General features: G+C 37.2%; 1 protein-coding gene across 1 annotated transcript in view; it reads right to left on the bottom strand.

Annotated features, from left to right (window-relative positions):
* Window positions 1-21,191, bottom strand: part of FBN2 (fibrillin 2) — a 276,282-nt gene that overhangs the window by 126,691 nt on the left and 128,400 nt on the right. Inside the window, exons 8-11 of the mRNA XM_008014309.3 lie at window positions 18,009-18,134; window positions 4,086-4,238; window positions 3,196-3,429; window positions 2,081-2,218 (exon numbers count right to left, since the gene is read on the bottom strand). Of these exons, the coding sequence (XP_008012500.3) occupies window positions 2,081-2,218; window positions 3,196-3,429; window positions 4,086-4,238; window positions 18,009-18,134 (651 nt within the window). The remainder of the gene's footprint in view (window positions 1-2,080; window positions 2,219-3,195; window positions 3,430-4,085; window positions 4,239-18,008; window positions 18,135-21,191) is intronic.

Here is a 21,191-nt window from a genome sequence, read left to right as displayed (position 1 = left end):
TCTTCTTAATGGTCTGGTCTGTCAGTAGGAAATGCTCTTCCTGGCTATGTCTACTCAGCCATCTTGGCCCTTCTCTATTGAGTTTTTTTTTTTTTTTTAACTCCATGGGAAAATTCCTTATCCTTCACAGACACTAACGTAATCCCTAACTACTGCAGATCCTGCTGCTAGATTGGATGATCCTGATGGTCTCTTCTTTCACCACGTTGCTAGCATATAGATCATAGTTACTGAGCAAAAATCAATTTAAAGGGCATTTAAGGAATCAGAGCTTCCAAGCCTACCATTACCAACTCTCTCACTGCTAAACTTTTTGTATATGACCTACAAGAAAGTTGGGGACTCTTTATAGCAGCTGTTCTCAAGGTGTGGCCTCTGGGAGACCACTGAGATCCTTTCAGAGTGAGTTTCATTCAAAACTATTTTCACAATCATATTAAGATGCTATTTACTTTTTTTTAAAATCATGTTAACACTTGCTCCGATGGCACAAGAGTAATGATGGTTGCTTAGCGCAGATTAAGGCAATGGCACCAAACTGTCCTAGCAGTCAATGCCATGAACTCACAGGGTATTTGAAAAGGCCATTTTAACTGAAGAATATAATTGGTGAAGCCATAAAATTAATAATAATCTTGGCCCTTGAATATACATTTTAAAAATATTTCTGTGACAAAATGTGCATTATACATTGTTGCTGACTGAGGCACCATGAGTGCCTGTCTCAAGGAAAAGTTTCTGTGTAGTTGTGTGAGTTGTGCACCCCATTAGCAGCTTTTTCTGCAGAATACTATTTTTACTTGAAGAGTGACTGACAAATTATAGCTATTCAGAGTTATTAATCTGGCAGACATTTTGTTGAAAATAATGCAGTGAGCCTGTCACTTTAAGAAAAGCCACAGACTGTATATTTGATGCTAATGTTAAAAATCCAAGCTTAAAAATAACATAATTCAGAAAGATTATTCAACACTGTATGCTTGATAGTTTCCCAGCAATTTGAAGGCATTTTTATGAATCTGATGGTGATATTTTCAAATATGATTTTTTGATAATACATAGTAAAATATGTCAACTTTGGAAAGATGTGCATAATACGGTGGATCAACATATTTCAAATGACTAATGCATGTTACAAAATCCATTCAAAGCTTTAGACAAACCAATGGACTTTATGTAACAGAGTACAAAAAGTGTACTAATATAGTTTCAGATTCTACATGGTTAGCGAAACTTTAAGAATTACTCCTTATAAGTTTTAGTGCAATATCAAATAATAATCACAATTATCTGAAAAGTCTATGTGATATTCCTCTTCTCTTCCATCTATGTATCTGTTTGAGGATAGATTTTCATTCCTCAACGAAACAAAACATCACCACAACTTAAATACAGAAGCAGCTATGAGAATCCAACTGGCTTCTATTAAGGCAGACATCAAAAAGGTTTGCAAAAATATGAAACAACGACACTTGTTTCCACACATTTTGTTTTCAAAACCGTAGTTTTTCATAAAAATGTTACTTATATTAACATGCAATGGATTCATTGTTGTTATTTTTGAATAAGTCAATAAATGTCTTAATATTTTCATCCTTAATTTCTAATCAGGTTATTATCAAAGTAGAGATAATCAATGATTTTAAGAATTTAAATGGGTCTGAGATCAACGTATTTGAAAACTACTGCCCTGATGTATCAGATTTTAGTCCATCGGTGTCTTGTCATCTTTTAAAAATGGATTCATGCTCGATGAATTGTTTTCAAAATATATTCATTGTTACATAGATTTCTTTTTATTTTTAGTTTATATTAAGAGTAAGCAATTCTAAGGCAGAAGGAAAGGGAGAATCAGAGACAGAAATCACAATATTTAGGACTTAAAAGGGTAGGAAATTCTTGAAGTGATCTAGCTTAGCGTAGGTTAAGGGGGTACACTGAATAGCATACACACAGAAGAGACAGTTTGGAAATTAGCTTTATTACAAGACACTTAAAAAAATCATATTCACTCCAATTTGATCCTGTAATCTAACAGCTACTAAAAAAACTAAGGATTATTAAAGAATCACAAACTTACCTATACAATCTCCATTTGCATCCTGCTTATAACCCATGTTGCATTCACATCGGTAGCTTGAGACAGTAGGTATACAGCGTCCATTTAAACAAAGGTTAGCATGATGCTTACAGATATCTATTGTCTGGTTCAGAATTGCTATGGAAAATTAAAGCACATTTATATTTAATCATTACAACATGCATTACTTTTCTGAATTGATTTTTAAAGGACATTTAATAGTAAATTAATTATGTGTATATCATAAGCTCATGTTATTTTATATTTTATTAAAACTGTAATGTGGAGAATCTAAAAAATATTACTGAGACACATGCTTGCAACTTGTATTTGTTAAGTTACAGATCTGAAAATACTGCCCATAAGGATGTCTTTTTAAAATTACAGGTATATTCTACCATACACTTGAGTGCTTTCCATTTCTCCTTTATAACTCTGCTGAATATTCAGACATAGCAAATTGGCAATATGCCAAAAAGAATAAACATAACACTGTAGGACATCCTTAAATATTATTAGCAAGAGAGTGCTTTTAAAAAGAATGAAGTTAAATGTCAAGTACACAAATGCCAACTCTGGTCTGAAGCCCACGGTTTTCAATTTCTTAAGCAATTTCACAAAAAAGGGTGAGGAAAGGAAAGATATGTACATTACAATATTTGGATCGGCACAGAGCAAGACATTCAGTTTATCTCAGTTGAGAAATGGTTCTGGAAAATAAGTCAAGGGGTGCATGAACAGGGCAGCTTTAAATAGCCAAATGAAATTCACTGGAACCAAAAACTTGCTTTTTGGAGGTGTCAACTGGACTGGAGTATTACTGGGCTCTCATATAGTATTTTCAAAGACCTGGGTCACACATTCTTTTCTCTAATTTAACAGAAAGTTTACAGAACAGCAAAGTAATATTTTCCTATTACGTTTTCCCAAATTTAGTATTACTACGTATCAGACCCTGAAATAGGTTTCCCTCTGTCTCTCACACACACACAAACACATACACACATGTGCAAGTATGTCCACACAACCCTTATGAAAGATTAAAATTATGTTAGATATTATAATATCACTTGAGGCAGCAAACTAAAGAGTCCACAGGAAAACTGACCACTTACTTAGTCCAGTGATGATAGGTCCCTGTCCCCCGGCCCCCACGCCGGCTCCCCCAACGCCAGGAGAAAAGCCATTGCCTCCAGGGATGGGGATGAAGCCTGTCCCTCCTGGGCCATAGCCATTGCCATTGCCACTTGGGGCAAAGCCATTTCCCCCAGTGCCTCCAGGTCTGGAACCAGCACTCCCTGGAATCCCTCCCATTGGAAGGCCATCCATGCAAAGTCTGCGATATTCCTCTAGAAGAAAAGAAACTTGACGTTAAGCACAGGTGAATGTCTTTCTGCATAACAAAAGCAAAGATATTTGAGCTCTGGATGAAAGATCAGGAGGTTTAAAAACTGAATTGAAATACTAACATTCAAAATAATTTAAAAAACAACACTTGGACAAAAATAAGTCAAACAGCTTCCAGGTATTTGTCTGATGTTACTACATTAGGTATTATCAAAACTGATCCTAAATAACAATGCTATCTCATTCCCACAAAAACACTCAAGTCATATTGAAAACACACAAAGGAAGACAAATATGACTTGACTTCAAGGAAAAGAGCAAAAGATATACATATATATTTTTGAGACAGGGTCTCACTCCGTCACATAGGCTGGAGTGCAGTGACATGATCATGGATGGCTGTAGCCTCAACTGCCCAAGCTCATGTGATTCTCCCACCTCAGCCCCGCAAGTATCTGGGATTACAGGCATGCACCGCCATGCCCGGCTAATTTTTGTATGTTTTGTAGATGGGATTTCGCCATGTTGCCCAGGCTGGTCTTGAACTTCTGGACTCAAGCGATCCACCTGCCTTGGCCTCCCAGAGCACAAAATACATTACTGTTACTAATTTTCCTAACAGTGTCTGTGCTGAGGAGACTGACAGCCAGCCACGTACCAGAACCTCTGACAGGACAGGCTTCAGGAATGGTTCCAATGCCCCAGCAGCGGCCAGGCTCACAGCAGCACTGCATTTTCGTCATTCTCCCTGGGAGCTCTTGTGCACAGCGACCATTCACCAGGCCCGAGAAACACATGCCTGTTCTCTGATCTGTGCATGTAAAAATAAAACAGAAGATATGGCAGAATTACCTCAGGTTCTTTCAACAATCACTGCACATGAGATGAATGTAGGTGAAGTGACTCATACTACTTAATCTCTATTATCTATTCCTTTCTTCACTCTCTTAATTTCTGTCCATTTATTCCTTCCTTTGCTCATTTGGCCAGCAAACATTGATTGAGCCAGGGACAGAACAATGAAAGAGGTAGAGCAGATGGGAGGACAGACCACAGTAAGAGCTAAAGTCGGGCAATTCTGAAGCTTGAAGGAAAGCAACCACCCAGTCCCAATCCTCAGCCTGGAGATGTGCACTGTCTTATGTCACTGTGATTTTGTGGTTGTCTGTAATGCAGCAATATCTGACTGATGATTTTATACAAGTTGATCAGAAGCAACATGAAACAGTGACATTTGAGAAGGCAGTTGACTAAAATGAGGGCATAAGCCGCAGAAGTATCTGAGGAAAGAGCAGCTTCTGAGGAAGAAGAGAATGTGCTTCATGTGTGTGAAGAACGATGGGCCACTAAGACTAGGGAACAGCATGCGGAAAGGAAAGTGCAAGAGCATGAGCTCAGACAGACAGCAGAGGCTAGCACGGATGGTCCTATAGGCCATTAGGAAAGGACCTTGGGATTTCATTTGGATTTTGAGTGGAGGGTTTGGAGATTTCCTGGATGGTTACAATGAGAGAAGACAATGGCTTACATTTTCAAGAAGATCTCTTTGGCTGCTATGAGAACTGACTGTAGTGAGAGCACAGAGAACAGTAAGGAGGACACTAAAGACATTCAGGTGAGAGACGATGGTGGCTTTGATGAGGGTGGCAGCAGTGGAGATGATGAGGCTGAGCAGAGGGCAGACATGTTTTGAAGGTACAGCCAATAGGAACTTGCTTGGGTGTGGGGTACGGAAGAAGGAGAGTCTTAGTCATTTCCTAAGTTTTTGACTTACACAGCTGAGATGGGGATGGCGAGGGAAGAAACAGGATTAGAGAACACAAGACAAGGCTCCTCTTTAAAACATGTTACATTTGGAATGTTAAATAAATGAGCCTGGAACGAAGAAGCATAGTCACGCTGAACATACATATCTGTGAATTGTCAGTGTATATATGTCATTCTAAGCCAGAGCTGGATGAGACAGTTTCAAGAACGAGGGAAAACTGATTGTGCCAAACTAGGTATTGAGAGGCAAAATAAGGTGACCATTCAGAGGTACGCACAGTTTGACAGGGCTGCTATGGTAAAGAGTCTGTGCATTATCCAGTAGGATTTGATGTAAGGAAGTGACATGATCAAATATGACTATAATAATGTCACTCTGATAGCAGGATACACAATGGATCAAAATGATCAGATAAAGCCTAGAAGACAGGTTTGATGATTGCAAAAGACTGCATAAAATGCAAAGTTGCATAGTGATAAATTATCATTATCATCTGTAAACTCTACAGGTTTTAACTGAAACGGCTTTTATAGTAACCAATAGAAAAACATGTGAGCTTAATTAACAACATATTATTCAACCCTATCAAGATGCTTTCAAAGTTGTTTTGTCTATGGTCACAAGAAGAAAGATGTACCACAGCAATCAGAATCTGCATATCAATAATGAAGATGAAATTGTTAATTGCTTATAATTCCATTAACAGGTAAAGTTAAAATTTTTAGCACTGGATACAGAGTTTAAAGTAAGCACATTATGTCCTCTAATGGCCCATATATAGCATGCCTCAGGTCGCTTTTAAACTATCATAAAATAATTGAATTACCTTTAATATACTCTGTATAAGAATGGAAAAGTTCCTTCTATTTCTCCCCCAAAGTCCCAGTATGACCCAAAACCGAGCACTAAATGTGATGTATGCACACATACTTAAAGGCACTGCAGAAATTTCAAAAACTTGAGTTGGACTTGGACAAGCTGTCATTAGGAATAATTTCACAGCTAAGTTTCTATTCCTAAGAATAATCAAAGGAAACAGTTTTTGGAATATTCATTTTATGAACCCAAAGTATCATACACTACCCCCTCAAGACCAGGATGTAAATTAAGATAAGAAAGTTCCAAACTCTTAACAACCACCACTAACATTATAAAACACAATCAGTCCTACAAGTTAGGATGAATATATTTATCTCTTCAAGGCTTCTACAAGAAGGAGGTTGTAATATAGAATTTGAAAACAAAACAAAACAAAACCCTAGCCTTGAGTCAAGAGTCCTAGTTTTACATTCAAATATTATTAATTGTTTGATTTTCAACCATATTTAATTCTTCTTCTGTACAGAACATGGTTGGTGGGAGAATGAAATAAAACAACATATGCTCTGTTTCTTGCGGCTTTCATGGTGAATTAGCTACTCTGAATGTTCCTCTCAATTAAAATATCCTGGATAAAATGTGAAAAAATATTGAAAAATACATCATCCAGCTCGCATGGAATGAAGGATAAAACAGAGTCCCCAAATGAGGTGAAATGAGAATCTTAGGAGGTATCTGAACAACTAATTGCACCTTTAGGCTACTTTTAAACTCTGGAGACAGTGAATTTCAACTCTGATAGTTTCACAGGGCCCAGGGCATAAGATATAAAAAGCCCAGATTCCACTCTCCCCAATACATAACAGAAAACTCCCTCGTAAGGTAGGGTTCCAAAGAGCCATATCCTTAGTTTATGGATATAGTATATGGATAAGGTAATGGAGGCAACTAAGAAACTTGCTTGTCTCTACTTTGATGCTGTGTGGAGGAAAAAGAAAGATCTCTCCTAAGAATCAGTAACCATAAGGTCTTCCTCACATCAATAGCTTTGATGGCTCAATTCATAGTAGGTTTTTTGGTCTGAAGAACTTCAAAGGAAGAATATAATGTAAAGAGGTTCTCAGGTAGAGATACTCCAAGCAACTCACAAAAGCCAACACAATTAGAGGACTTAATATTAATGAAAAGTCTCAAAAAATTCTCATAAAGTTCCAAGAAAAAAAGAGCTGCTAACAGGAAAATACACTATAACACACTAAGAAACAAAAACTAGTTAAGTAACCAGCATATTTTTGATATTGAAATGGTCAGACCAATTCTGACAATTATTATTTTAAATTATTAATAATTAAATATTAATTAATAACAATTATATTTAATAGGTTTAAAGCAATTCAAGTCCAAAGATATGAACAAGAGGAAAAGGTCCATAAACAATGAATAGGAACAGACTTAGAAGAGCTCAAACTTCTATAAATGAAATGAAATGAAGTATCTGATGAATATATTACACAAGTGTATTGCACATGGATAAAGAGAATTACTAAGTTGGCAGATACAAACAAATATATTATTTTCAATTAGCACACAGAGACAAAGAATTTGAAATATTAAAAAGAGGTCAAGAAATATGAAGGTGAGAATGAAAAGCTAATTAGATGTACACCTGTGTACATCTGATATGCTTTGTCTGTATCCCCACCCAAATCTCATCTTGAATTCCCACATGTTGTGAGAGGGACCTGGTGGGAGGTAACTGAATGATGGGGGCAGGTCTTTCCTGTGCTGTTCTTGTGATAGTGAATAAGTCTCAAGAGATCTGATGGTTTTAAAAACGGGAGTTTCCCTGCACAAGCTCTTCTCTTGTCCGCCACCACGTGAGTCATGCCTTTCACCCTGCACCATGATTGTGAGGCCTCCCCAGCCAAGTGGGACTGTAAGTCCAATAAACCTCTTTCTTCTGTAAATTGCCCAGTCTCAGGTATGTCTTTATCAGCAGCATGAAAACAGACTAATACAACATCTAATAAGAATACTAGGAAGAGTAATAAGCAGAATGGGAAAGAAGCAGTATTTAATGGATACTTAGAACTTTCTAGCAATGTTGTAAAACCTCAGATTTAAGAAGTCCAATACATTCAAAGTAGGATAAAGAGAGATCCACAATTAGACATACCACTGTGAAACTGCAGAACTAAAAAAGTAAAGATCTTAAAAACAGGTGGAAAAACAAGGCAGATCATCTGCTAAGAAACGGTATTTTAAAAAAATCAATGGCTGACTTCTTAACAGCACCAATGGACGCCAGAACACAATGAAATAATATCTTAGTATACTCTGATAAAATAACTGTCAACTGAAAATTCTGTACTGTGATAAATCATGTTTTCAGGGGGCAAATTACGGTCATTTTCAAGAAAACAACACCAGAGTTTTCTACCAAGAGTTTTTCTGATAAAGAAAATGTTGAAAGAGGTACTTTAGGCAAAAGAAAAAAGATCCCAGTGGAAGGTTTGAGATATAGGAAGAAATGATAAGCAAAAAATATTAAAATTTTTAATATTTTTTACGGGTAAATATAAGTAAGTACTAACATATTAAACAATAATGATTAAGTTATCACATATAGGGAATGGCAATATACTAGATTTTTAAAAGTTGTGAGGGGAAGATCAAAGTTTAATCACTTAAATATTCTTTTATTGTTTATATATAGGTAAACATATAGGTTAATTTTAGACTTTAAATATGCATCTTAAAACAGCTAGGATAGCCACTGAAGCCACAGAAATAAAGTATATAACTTCTTAACAAATAGGAGAAAGAGAATCGAGTTCACGGCAGCAGGTCGGGGGATCCTGAATAAATCTAAAAGAAACCAAGAAAGGAGAAAATATACAAAAAAAGCAAGATAAATAGGAAGCACAAGGACTATGGTAAAAATAAAAACAAATATATCAGTACTATAATAAATACACATGGATTTAAATCTCAGTTGAAAAGACAAAGATTTACAGACTGTAAAACTAAAACAAAAAATAGATACAGACTGTTTAAAAGAAATGCATTTAAAACATAAGGAAGAGGAAAGATTGAGAGGAAAAATACATAGTAGGTATATACTTACTGCTTCTGATACCACTCACAAAATGTGATACAAAATAAACCCAAAGAAAATAGTTAGAAATAGACCAAGAATAAAGAAAAAATTAGAGTCAATACATAATTTTAAAATGGTTCAATTCACCAGGAAAATACGACAGATACTTTTAAACATTTATCACCTATAGCATAGCATCAAGCTATGTAAAATAAAAATGTACAAGACTACATGGAGAAACTGAGAAATCTACCTCCATAGTGGAAAATTTACATGACTTGTTTGGTAATAGATATAGTAGACAAAATTCTGTAGGTACAAAGAAAAATTGAATAGTACAATTAAGTTTGATCTAATGGATATATCTACAATCTAGCATCCATCAGTTGGAGAATACCCATCTTTTTCGAGTCCATAGGGAAGATTTATAAAAATAAATCATTTGCTAAACCATGAAGCAAATACTGTACCAGAATATTTCCAAGAATTGGTATCAACTGATAATATTCTTGGACCACAATGTATGAAATGAAGTTGGAAATCAATAACAAAGTAAACAAGAAAACATCCTATAGTTCTAAACAACTCATGGACCAAATACCGTATCACATTGAAAATAAGGTAATATGTATAAAAATGCTGATATGGTTTGGTTGTGTCCCCACCCAAATCTCAACTTGAATTGTATCTCCCAGAATTCCCACATGTTGTGGGAGGGACCCAGAGGGAGGTAACTGAATAATGGGGGCTGGTCTTTCTCATGTTATTCTCATGATAGTGACTAAGTCTCACAAGATCTGGTGGGTTTATCAGGGGTTTCCGCTTTTGTTTCTTCCTCATTTTCTCTTGCCGCTACCATGTAAGAAGTGCCTTTTGCCTCCTGCCCTGATTCTGAGGCCTTCCCAGCCATGTGGAACTGTAAGTCCAATTAAACCTCTTTTTCTTCCCAGTCTCTGGTATGTCTTTCTCAGCAGCAAGATAACAGACTAATACAAATGTCAAGCACAATGTTGCAAGTACTTATCAGGAATCCATTCTATACCAGTCCCGAGACTTTGTGAGTATGCAATGATCTTGAGAGGGGTTCACAAATGCATATTTACATTGAACATTGCAATGTGAGTAATACTTTGCAGTTTATTGGCACTACCATGATTCACATTTACGAATATGCCACTGTAGCTAATAAAATCCAAATTCATTTACAATTATTACTAAATACCCCAGAACATTTTCATTATGTATGCTCTCACAAATATTAAATTATCAAAATGTGGGGATCTGAAGTACATTTTTTATGTTAAAGAGAGGTCTTTAAATCAAAAAAATTCATAACTGGCTGGGCACAGTGGCTCACACCTGTAATCCCAGCACTTTGGGAGACCGAGGTGGGCGGATCATGAGGTCAGGAGATAGAGACCATCCTGGCCAACATGGTGAAACTCTGTCACTATTGAAATACAAAAAATCAGCCCACCGTGGTGGCACGTTGCTGTAGTCCCAGCTACATGGGAGGCTGAGGCAGGGTAATCACTTGAACCCAGGAGGTGGAGGTTGCAGTGAGCTGAGATCATGCCACTGCACTCCAGCCTGGCGACAGAGCAAGTATCCATCGCAAATAATAATAATAATAATAACCATTGTTCTACACAGTTTGGAAACCTCTGGTCCGTCCTATAATATATGTACTGAAGGAAACTAAGCCATAAGTGAGAGGATGGAGAGGCAGCAACAGAGGATTGCAAAGTAAATTGTAACTTTTTTCATAAATTCCACAATTAGCCTTTTCTAGTAACAACAAGGAGGCAAGATACCTACTTCTCATTCCTTCAGCCAAAACCTACCAGGATGAGACACACACTGGTGTAGCATCTCATAGTTAAGGTCTCCAAAAAGGCATATTACAAAGCAAATCAGAGCCTAGGAATTACTCCTATTTCCTTTGTATGAGATTTCAAGGCCCTTAGAAAGTACTGTATTAAAAACTGTATCATGTGGAAGAATATTAGAAATAAAAAAGTCACCTGACAGAAATAAGAGTTGTCCAGGCACACTATCCCTTGAAACAGGGAATCATTAGGGGCAAAGGCAGATGAAAAGCTGTAAAAACAAAATTCTTCTAATGCTTGCTATATGTTTAACTTGCTATATGTTTAACATCTAATGCTTGCTATATGTTTAACTGCAGAACTGATGTGTCCTAAGTAATGAAAACAAGTCTATTCCTCTAATCATTTTCTATCGTCCTTACTACATTTCCTGAACAAGGCTTATAAGGAGTCATATTTACAGTCACACTGAGAAAAAGGAAGTAATTCATCACCTCTGATTAAAATATAAATCTATCTTGAAATGTAATAAAGGTACACTTATCAGAGTTTGTTTCATGGCTTGACATTTAGTGTAAACTTGATTTAAGAGAACTAATGGTTAATTATACAATGTGATGAAAACTTGGCAAAAATTGGGGATTGTACCTTGAAATAAATGTCTCCTGTGGAATGAGGTTTGCTCATTAAAAAATGAAGGGTTCAGCCAGAAAACACCAATGAGGTAAGCCCAGGTCAGAAAAATAGTGATAGACAGTAGGTGTTCGGTAAATAGCAGCCACTGTCTCATGCTTTGTGTCCTGAGACTGGATGCCTGAACTCAGCCTTTTGATGGTCTGGTTCCAGCCTGGGTTCCCCTTGACTGATTCTGCGGATTCTTACTATTCCGAAAATACTTTCATGTTTACATTGTTCAAGAGTAACTACAGAACTCGGAGCAATGAAAAGGAACCACTGTGTATCCTAGGTTTATTTCTTCCTTTAAAATAGTGAGTGACATGCTTCTTCCTAACTGTAAGGAAAACTTCTCCTTCTAAGACACTTACTCCTTTCTTAATTAAAACTAATATCCTCGTTCCCACCAATAGCTTTTATATAATTCTGAAGCTAAAACTAAAGCACTATTTAGTATACTCTTTCATTTCTGGTTCCCCCTTTGGTTAAATAATTTTAGGAATTTTGGGTTCTCCAGGTGTTTTGTTTCAAATGCACACATGCATGTGGAATCAACACCCAGCATTACATAAAGTGCTGCGTAATACATAAATAATTGTGTACCTTGCTCTTTTCTTGAAAAATGAAAAAACAAAACAAAACAAAACATACACTGGTCATCACTTCTGCCTCAAACTTCCTCTTATATTAGTATTATATTTTTTCACATTATGTTTTCAGGCTTTTTTTTTTTTTTTTTTTTTTGAGATGGAGTCTCACTCTGTCGCCCAGGCTGGAGTGCAGTGGTGCGACCTCCACTCACTGCAAGCTCCGCCTCCCGGGTTCACGCCATTCTCCCGCCTCAGCCTCCCGCGTAGCTGGGACCATAGGCGCCCGCCACCACGCCCGGCTGATTTTTTTGTATTTTTAGTAGAGACGGGGTTTCACCGTGTTAGCCAGGATGGTCTGGATCTCCTGACCTCGTGATCCGCCCGCCTCGGCCTCCCAAAGTGCTGAGATTACAGACGTGAGCCACCGTGCCCGGCCAGGTTTTGTTTTTTCAAGAATACTCCACAGCAGTATTGTGCACTAACACTTTTGGAAGGCTTGAGGAAATGCCTTAGCATGCTGCGGCACCATCATATTACTGGAAGAATTTCTAAATGCTTAAACCCATTTTCTGAACTTAACTGGCACTTTTGGGTCCTGTGCTTAAGGTCCTTTCTCACTCTGTGTACACAATAGCAGCAGACACATTATCCTGCACACAGAAGTTGCTCACTGCTCTTTGCCAATGCATTATTTATTGCTGGCTGCCAGCCATTCTTCTGTGCCTATATAACAATGTGGAAATTAGGTATTAATCATTCCTTGGACATGACCACGACAGTTACTTCCAAAATTACTTAAGGCTCATTAAGTAGTGCTATTTAAAACGCTTTTTAGAGAAATACTATTAGGTACGTTTTAACTCCTTTTTTTTTTTTGGAACTGGCATATGTTAGTGCTCTATGCTAAAAAAAAGTTCTTTCCTGGATATTTAAAAAGATGATTAAACACACTAGATAGATAAACAAATCAGAAATTTGACTTTTATATTTAGTATACAATGAAAGCGGAAAATTATCATGTCTTATAATTAAATTGCCCAGTTAAACTCTCCTGCCAAGTGAAACTGTTTTCTGGCACACAAAAGAAACAGGATCAAGTTTATTGATGCTTTATCATGTGGTATACACTCAGAATGTCCGTGTTAACTAGAATAAGGAATTAAGGCAACATTCAGCAAATGTTACTTTCAGCACATGTGAGCTCTCAGAATAAAGCTGCAGATTACACACAATTTAGTATAAAAAAAGCTCTAAGTCATCCAACTCTTTATTAGCATACATGTGGTTAGAAAATAAATAGCGTGGGAATATCTCCAACATATATAATTCAACCAAATAAATTCAATCTGAGAAAATACAGACTCAGAATTTTAAAAATCAAAGATCTCATTCACACTAAAATGTTAGATTAATTTTTTCTCATGTATGGAAAACACATACATATTCCAAATATAGCACAGTTATTCAAAACATTTCTAAGCTGCTTACTTAATTATAACCTGGTTTTGTAATTCTGGAGAGCCATTCTCCCTTCCGTAGAGAATCCCCTTTGTTCCCAGTGTTCAGGATGCTGATAGTGAAATGAATGGGACTTCTGGTTAGCGAAAGGCTTAGCTTTCCGAACCCCAAGTTAGCTCATGTCTTATGAGCATCCAGGACCGTAATTCAGTGGCACAACATCATGTCCAAAGAGATGCCAAAGGCTGCAAGGCCGCCATAATCAACATGAAGTTCTTACATCAATATCATCTCATTCATTCACTGGTTTTTTCTGTTCGTTCAGAAAATATTTACAGAGCACAAACTTTTATGCAAGATGCTTATTACATAAAGCCCAGGGTCCATGAAGCTTCATAAGACAGGGCCTAACATAGCCCACAGTCTAGCCAGTGAGTAACACACAAGTACCTGTGACAATGCAGTAAACCCTAAAATGAAGCAAATGGAAACATATTATGGGTGGGGCTGATTAATTTTGCCCAAGAAGAAAATGCAGGTTAGGTGAAATGGCTATAAGGAAAAGCGATACTGGCCAGAGGTCATGGCTCATGCCTTTAATTCCAGAACTTTGGGAGGCTGAGGCAGGTGGATTACCTGAGGTTAGGAGTTCGAGACCAGCCTGGCTCACATGGGAAAACCCTGTCTCTACTAAAAATACAAAAATTAGCCAGCGTAGTGGTGGATGCCTGTAAAACCAGTTACTCAGGAGGCTCAGGTGGGACAATCACTTGAACCCAGGAGGCAGAGGTTGCAGTGAGCTGAGATGGCGCCACTGTATTCCAGCCTGGATGACACGGCTAGACTCCATCTCAAAAAAAAAAAAAAAAAAAGAAAGAAAAGTGATACCTAATTTGGGACTTAAAGGATGAGCCGGATTTTAATGAGCATAGAAGGGGAAGATCAAGATGCTTCAGGCAGAGGGGGTACTGTCGGCAAAGGCATGGCAGTGTGGTCGTGTACAGCAATGAGGGAAATATGCGTATGAGGAGGCAAGTGGTTAGAGATGAGTCCGGAATACAAGTTAGGTCAGGTTGTAAAGGGCTCTGGATGTTGGGTAGAGACTTAGGACTTTATAACACAAGGAGGCAAGAGATAAAAAGAGTTTATCTTAATTTCATGATAAATCAAAATTTTCATTGGAGAAAAACCACCTTAGTAAATCATTAGGTATGCTGGTCTTATCTGAATAAAATGAGGATTCATGCTTCTTTTCCAATGCAAAACAAAAATATGAATGCAAGTTTTGTTTGACTAGAGAAAGATTTTGAAATGGAAGTGAGTAAATAAAAAGCAGCAATTTAGAAATGGGACGTAAAACACTGAAACTTGTTTTGGCAAATTCTGTCTCATAACTAGTTTCATTTCTCTCCATTCTCAAGCCCCCAACCCCGCATTCCAATTTGTTCTCAAAGGCCTTCAATTACTCCACATTGACTACCAAATAAAATAGATGTGCCGTATTTGGTATTTCCCGAACTTCACAATAATAACCTCACTTCCTTCTCCAGTCATATTTCTTCTAGTGATATTCTAGGAGACAAGTTTCCTGAAGCCAGGTTCTACAGCACCCAGACAACAGTGTTCAATGACGACTCCCACGGTGACATTTCTCCTACAAAGCTGAATCTATACCTATTCCAAGCTGATAATTTTGTGTTCGCATATGCATGTGTGCATAAATATATTATTTTCCTATAGAGTTCAAGAAAATCAAGTCAAGTGTAGGTAGTGGCAGTAATTTTCAACCTTAATAGAAAGCTGACGGCCAAATTATACAGTAGTCCTCCCTTATCTGCGGCGGGTACGTTTTAAGATCTCCAGTGGATGCCTGAAACCTTGAATGGTGCTGAATCCAACTGCTTTCAATTTGAACACGTTTCTGTTCATATCTTCCACCCACAAATTTAATTCCTTTTCCTTCTTAACTACACTTATCACACATTGTGGCTGTAACTTTTGCAGTGTGAGGTGCAACGGCAAAACTAACATGAAATTCATTCTCTTTCTTCGCAATTTCATGGGTAGATTTGTTCTTACCATGGATCTTAGCAACCTCAGCATACGATTTCTTTCCTTGCTAAGTAGAGAACTTCCACCTTTTCACTTAAAAGAAGTACTTTATGGCTTCTCATTTTATATATATCCGAATTGCTAGCATCAATACTCTTGAGTTCAGGGGCCATGATGAAGTATAATAAGGTCACTTGCACATAAGCACTGCGATACTGTTAGCCGGTGTGAAATCTGAGATGGCTACTAAGTGACTAGTGGGTGTGGAGCCTATACAGCATGGACATGCTGGACAAAGGAGGAGTCACATCCTGGATGGGCTGATGTGAAAGTCCACCGTGCTAATCAGAACAGTGCACAATTTAAAATTTATGAATTGTTTATTTCTGGAATGTTCCATCTAATATTTTTGAATAACAGTGGGAATTGTAGAAAACAAAACCATGGAAAGTGAAACCGTGGATAAGGGGGAACTAGGGTATTAAATGAACCAAACTTACTATGCAGTGAGCCAGCTGGCAACAGTGACCCTAAAATAGTTTATTTGCTCAATTGTACAGACTTAATATTTCACAAAAAATGATTTACCTAATGCAAGATAGGAACTCTGATTCATCTGTAAAATACAAATAATTCTCATTCAAAGACATGACATGAGGCTCCCAATAGACATGTTACTTCTCAAAGCAGGCTGTTAGCATGACAGTGAAGAAACCACTCATGCTGGAGGCCCTGACATCTAGCCACAGCATCTCCACTGCCTTAAAGTGGGTAAGTGGCAGTTTAGTGTCACACTAGCACAGAGGTTGGAGTCAGACAGGTCAGGATTTGAATCCTGGCGCCATTCATTGGCTGAAAAACACTGTGTAAGTCAGTTAACCTCTCTAAACCATATTTCTTTTATCTGTAAATTTGGAGTAACTATACTTATCTCACAGGGCTATGATAAGGACCATATGACATATTATATAGGTCCAGAGCAGGCATATCCTCCTACTCCTCTTAATAAGAATAATAATGAAGAATATTTTACTGGACACTTATTAGAAGAAACTGAAGTGTAGAGAAGATGGTAGCTTGCCTGACTCTTCACAGCTATGAGATAATGAGGTAGTGGAGAAGCCCAGTGCCTTACACATGGTGTGTGTAGTATCTTAAATGATAGCTGTTGTTTTTACTACTACCACTGTTTCTTCTATTACTAGGCTTCTACTGTTATTTATGATGACAATATGGCATTCTGAAGGCAGGATTTGTATCTCTTATGTTCACTGTTGGATGACCTGATATATCAGTACATTTAATCAAATGAATTCAGGCCACAGTCCTTTTATTGGTGGCCTAGGACTTCTAGCTTACATCCTTGACTCTGTATTTCCATCTCATCAACCCATTTCTCTTGGGCACATAAGAATCATTCCGGAATCATCAAGACCTACAGAGATTCTGGCAGTTAGCTTGCTGACATACTAACTGCCTGGTTTGGGGAGAAAGAGAGACACTGCCCAAACTGCCACCCTCTAGTGGACCAAACACCACCATTCTTTAAGTATTAGATTAATTGCCCTAATTCCTGCACTACATGAATCTTGAGTGCCAGTAAAGGTAACAGTGCATCTTTTTTCCTCTCTTTCTACCTATTGTCAGCTTAAAATTGGAACATACTAGGTTAAATGCTCAGGAAGAGAAATGTGAGGGTAGCTCACTGTGCTGTGATTACGCATCAAAAGACACTTCATAATCTCTATGCTCACAATAAGACAAATGTCTAAGCCTTGCTCAATAACAGATTACCTTCTCCATGACTGTGAAGCACTATTTCATCTTTCTAAATAAACAAGGGAGAGTATACAATGGTTTTAATTTGAATATATTTAAACACAAAATTAAAGGTGTCTTTTTTGTATAGTAACTACTTTCAATAGAATAAACAAGTTCTAAGTAAATAAGATGTTGACTACATTCATGATTCATAGCAACAAAAGAACCTTTAATTACTGCATTCTGTCTCCCAAAGCAGATTTTAAAAAATTTTTCTCGTGCCTTTGTGTCTTTCTTTATTCCCAAAATGACTTTGACAACATAAAACAAACTCAGTTGGCTTCTGAAACTGAAGTCTTTGCAAAGAGTACTTGGTCTATCAATCCCTCAATACTGGTACGGTTTACATTAAACAACTCATTCAGCCATTTCCTCAATATTTTATAATCATTGCCATCTTCATGCCTGTTTGGGCTGTTTTGTCATTATAAAGACCCAGTGTATTGTGCCTTCAAAATGCAAGGCTTACCGATGCACCGAGAGCCATCTGTTGAGGTTACATATCCACGTGGACAAACACAAAAATAGCTTCCCACGGTGTTGGAACATTCGCCAGTTTCACATATCCCAGGAATGATGCTGCACTCATCAATGTCTAATCAAGGGAAGAAGGAGAAGATGATTGAGAAAGGCCTTCATTAAATAGCTTTTAAAAGAGATTTTTTTTTTTTTTAAGAGTCTGAGAGCACTCATGGTTGATTAGGTCAGATCATATAACCCTGAAGATACTCTTGTTTCAGGCCCCAAAGAATTTCTCACACATATCTATGGGAACTGAGATGAAAGTAAACTCCCATGGCAGTTAAAACAAGGCCAACTAAAGCAGAACTCTATATCCTTTTTAAAAAATGCAATTTAAATTGGAAATAAGTAAAGATGTCAATGTTTTAGTTTCCATTCTACATCAACTAGGGAATTATCCTACTAGAGGCTTAAAAAACACATAAATGGATTACATTTTAAAATATAGAATAACTGTATTTGAAAATGTATAACTAATTTTCACACTATTTGAAGCAATGAAGAGTGGCAAATAATTTTTTTTAAAACTTGGCTTCAGGATATGTTTTTGTACTTACATTTGAATATGGGTGTATTTGACATTCGGGGAATAACTTTAATCTAAAATAATACAGAAACATGGTAAAGGGCAAAAACTTGGGAGGCTTTGGGAAGTGTCCAGTTTTCCTATTGTACCTCCCTACATTTATCCATTCAGCATACTCAATGCTGGAAATAGTCTATTTCCTTTCCCATTAATGAAAACTCTGCTTTCTTTAAAATTATCCCTAAAGCAGAAAACCCAGTCATTTATATAAACTTTTAATGTACTTCTCTTCTAGTTCAGTAAGCAGAGAGAGGTGGAAAGTCTAACAAAGCTGCAATTAGGGATAACTGGGAGCTAATTGCTAATACATTTAAAAAGGAAATGAGTCATTGTGAGAAAAATTCAGCCAAAATCCTGGGAGGTGGCTGTCTTTTTTAAGGAACAGAGGTAGCAAAAGCCAGTAACTAGAACAAACAACAATAAAAGCCATACATATAGATAATTACTGAAAAGTCAAAGTAAGCTGACTTTGTTTCTCTTTTTAACAGTTGCATTTGTTCTTTTAAAATGTCCAATAAAAAAGGAAAAATAATTATATTCTTATTATAAACACACAAAATATGTTTAACCCCACACTTAAAAAGAAATAGGTTGCCAATGCCTTTCTTACATTCTTTTATTGGTCTATTCATTATTTTTTTCCATTTATTCTGACAAGTCACTCTTGTCTACAAGCTTTATCATGAAATAACTTCATCATGATAGAAGCTTCTATCATGATAAATAACTTTATCATGAAATAAAAAACATGTGTGTTTTCTTGGTATGTTCTTATAAAAAAAGTTATCAGATTCAGACATTCTCTGAAATAGTATCTTCATTTGAGGCTTAACACTTAGCCACTGAAAGCACAGAGGTACAAATCAAAAATCTACCAATTTCCCAAGAGAGATCAGAATTCTAACATGAATTGACTACATGAGGAGTAAATACAAAATGTGGTCAAAGAACCGCCATCAGACTTAATCCAACAAAATAAAACCATGTGTGCAAAATTAGGACCTGTTGCATCCTGTGTTGCTATCTTAGTGCAGTGAATCTTAATACAACTGAGCATGGATTCAGAAGAGAGATGAAACTAAACAGCTGTACTTTAATTACAACATAAACTTATCATCACCTCTGGATAAGAGAAAAAAAAAGAAAGAAAAGAAGGATACAAGGTAAAGCAAGCATTAAAAAAGTGAAGAACTAAAACTTGCCTTCTCACTCTCTTAACATCTAAAATTATATGAATTATCGAGGTGCTTATGGAGCCCAGGATTTATGCAAAATATTAAACATTAAGAGACTCAACTTCTTCATTTAAACATTGGCTTTTATTCTAGGCATTTCCTTTCATAATAAAGAACTTCCCTAAACCCTAGTCTTAAAACTCTTCCTGACAATAAAAAGAATAGAAAATTAAAAGATGTTTGCCATTTTCTTTTTTTGGAGAAAAAAATCTGGGACACAGAAGAACATGTGGAATGACATTAAATTTGTGGTTTTTGTGTTAAAAATTTTATTGTGCAAAAAAAAAAAAAAAAAAACCTTTGTGTTTCACAATTCTCCTTATAATTGAGTAGGAACCCTAAAAGGTTAGCTTCAAAATAATTATATATAAAAGTCTCTCCATTTTTGTATAAAAAATAGAAATGCTTTTATTTTTGGGCTAGACATCTACCATATTTTAAAAATTAAAAAATAAAGTGCTTTTTTAAAACAACAACAACAACAACAAAATCCCAAAATACTGACCAAAACCCCTGCATTTTAATACAGTGATGCCCTGTTGAGGCGGGAGAGTTCCCTTGAGCCCCTCGCGGGACTTGAGACAGGGGTGGCTTGTTTACTTGGCTGCCATCCTCAAACCCTTTGCGGGAGGGGAGCACATAAGTGAGCAGGTACAGGAGCCAGGGTGAGTGTTTCTGGATGCTGGCAGAACATATCCTGTACCAGCTCAAGGCAGTGTCTAGGTGTTGCTGGTGACCTCCGGAGCCCCAGAAAGTGTCTGTTACAAACAATGCTCTTTTAGCTTTGCCATTCACAGATGGCTTAAATGTTAAAAAGCTCAGTGCCTAGTGTGTCCCAAATTCTTGTCTGCCATCCAGGGAGAATCAGGTCAAGTGAAGGAATTGAAGGATGGTGTATACAGAGGATTTTATTGAGCAATGGAAGTGGCTTTCAGTGGGATGGGGAGCTGGAAAGGGGATAGAGTGGGAAGATCATCTTCCCCTGGAGTTTGGCCATCCGCACCTGAATTCCTCTCCAACCGCAGTCTCTGATGTCCAGCTGCCTCTTCTCCTCTTAACATTCAGACGCTTCTTCTCTCCTACCTTGCCGTAGTGCTCTGCTCCTTTGCCAGTGGAGCTTGGGGTTTTTATGGATACAGGGTAGGGGGTGTGGCAGACCAGGGTGGTTTTGGAAAAGGCAACATTCGGGCAGGAAAACAAGAATTCATGTTCTCATTTAGGGTCACAGGTCCAGGCTTGAGGGTGGAGCCCTTGCCAGGGACTCCCACCCCGTCTTTGACTCAGGATTTCCCTGCCTCCTGTCTGTATC

The sequence above is a fragment of the Chlorocebus sabaeus genome, chromosome 23 (assembly GCF_047675955.1).
Source record: "Chlorocebus sabaeus isolate Y175 chromosome 23, mChlSab1.0.hap1, whole genome shotgun sequence".
Classification (NCBI taxonomy): domain Eukaryota; kingdom Metazoa; phylum Chordata; class Mammalia; order Primates; family Cercopithecidae; genus Chlorocebus; species Chlorocebus sabaeus.
The sequence above is the reverse complement of the archived record's forward strand: the minus strand, read 5'-3'. Positions and strand labels throughout refer to the sequence as shown.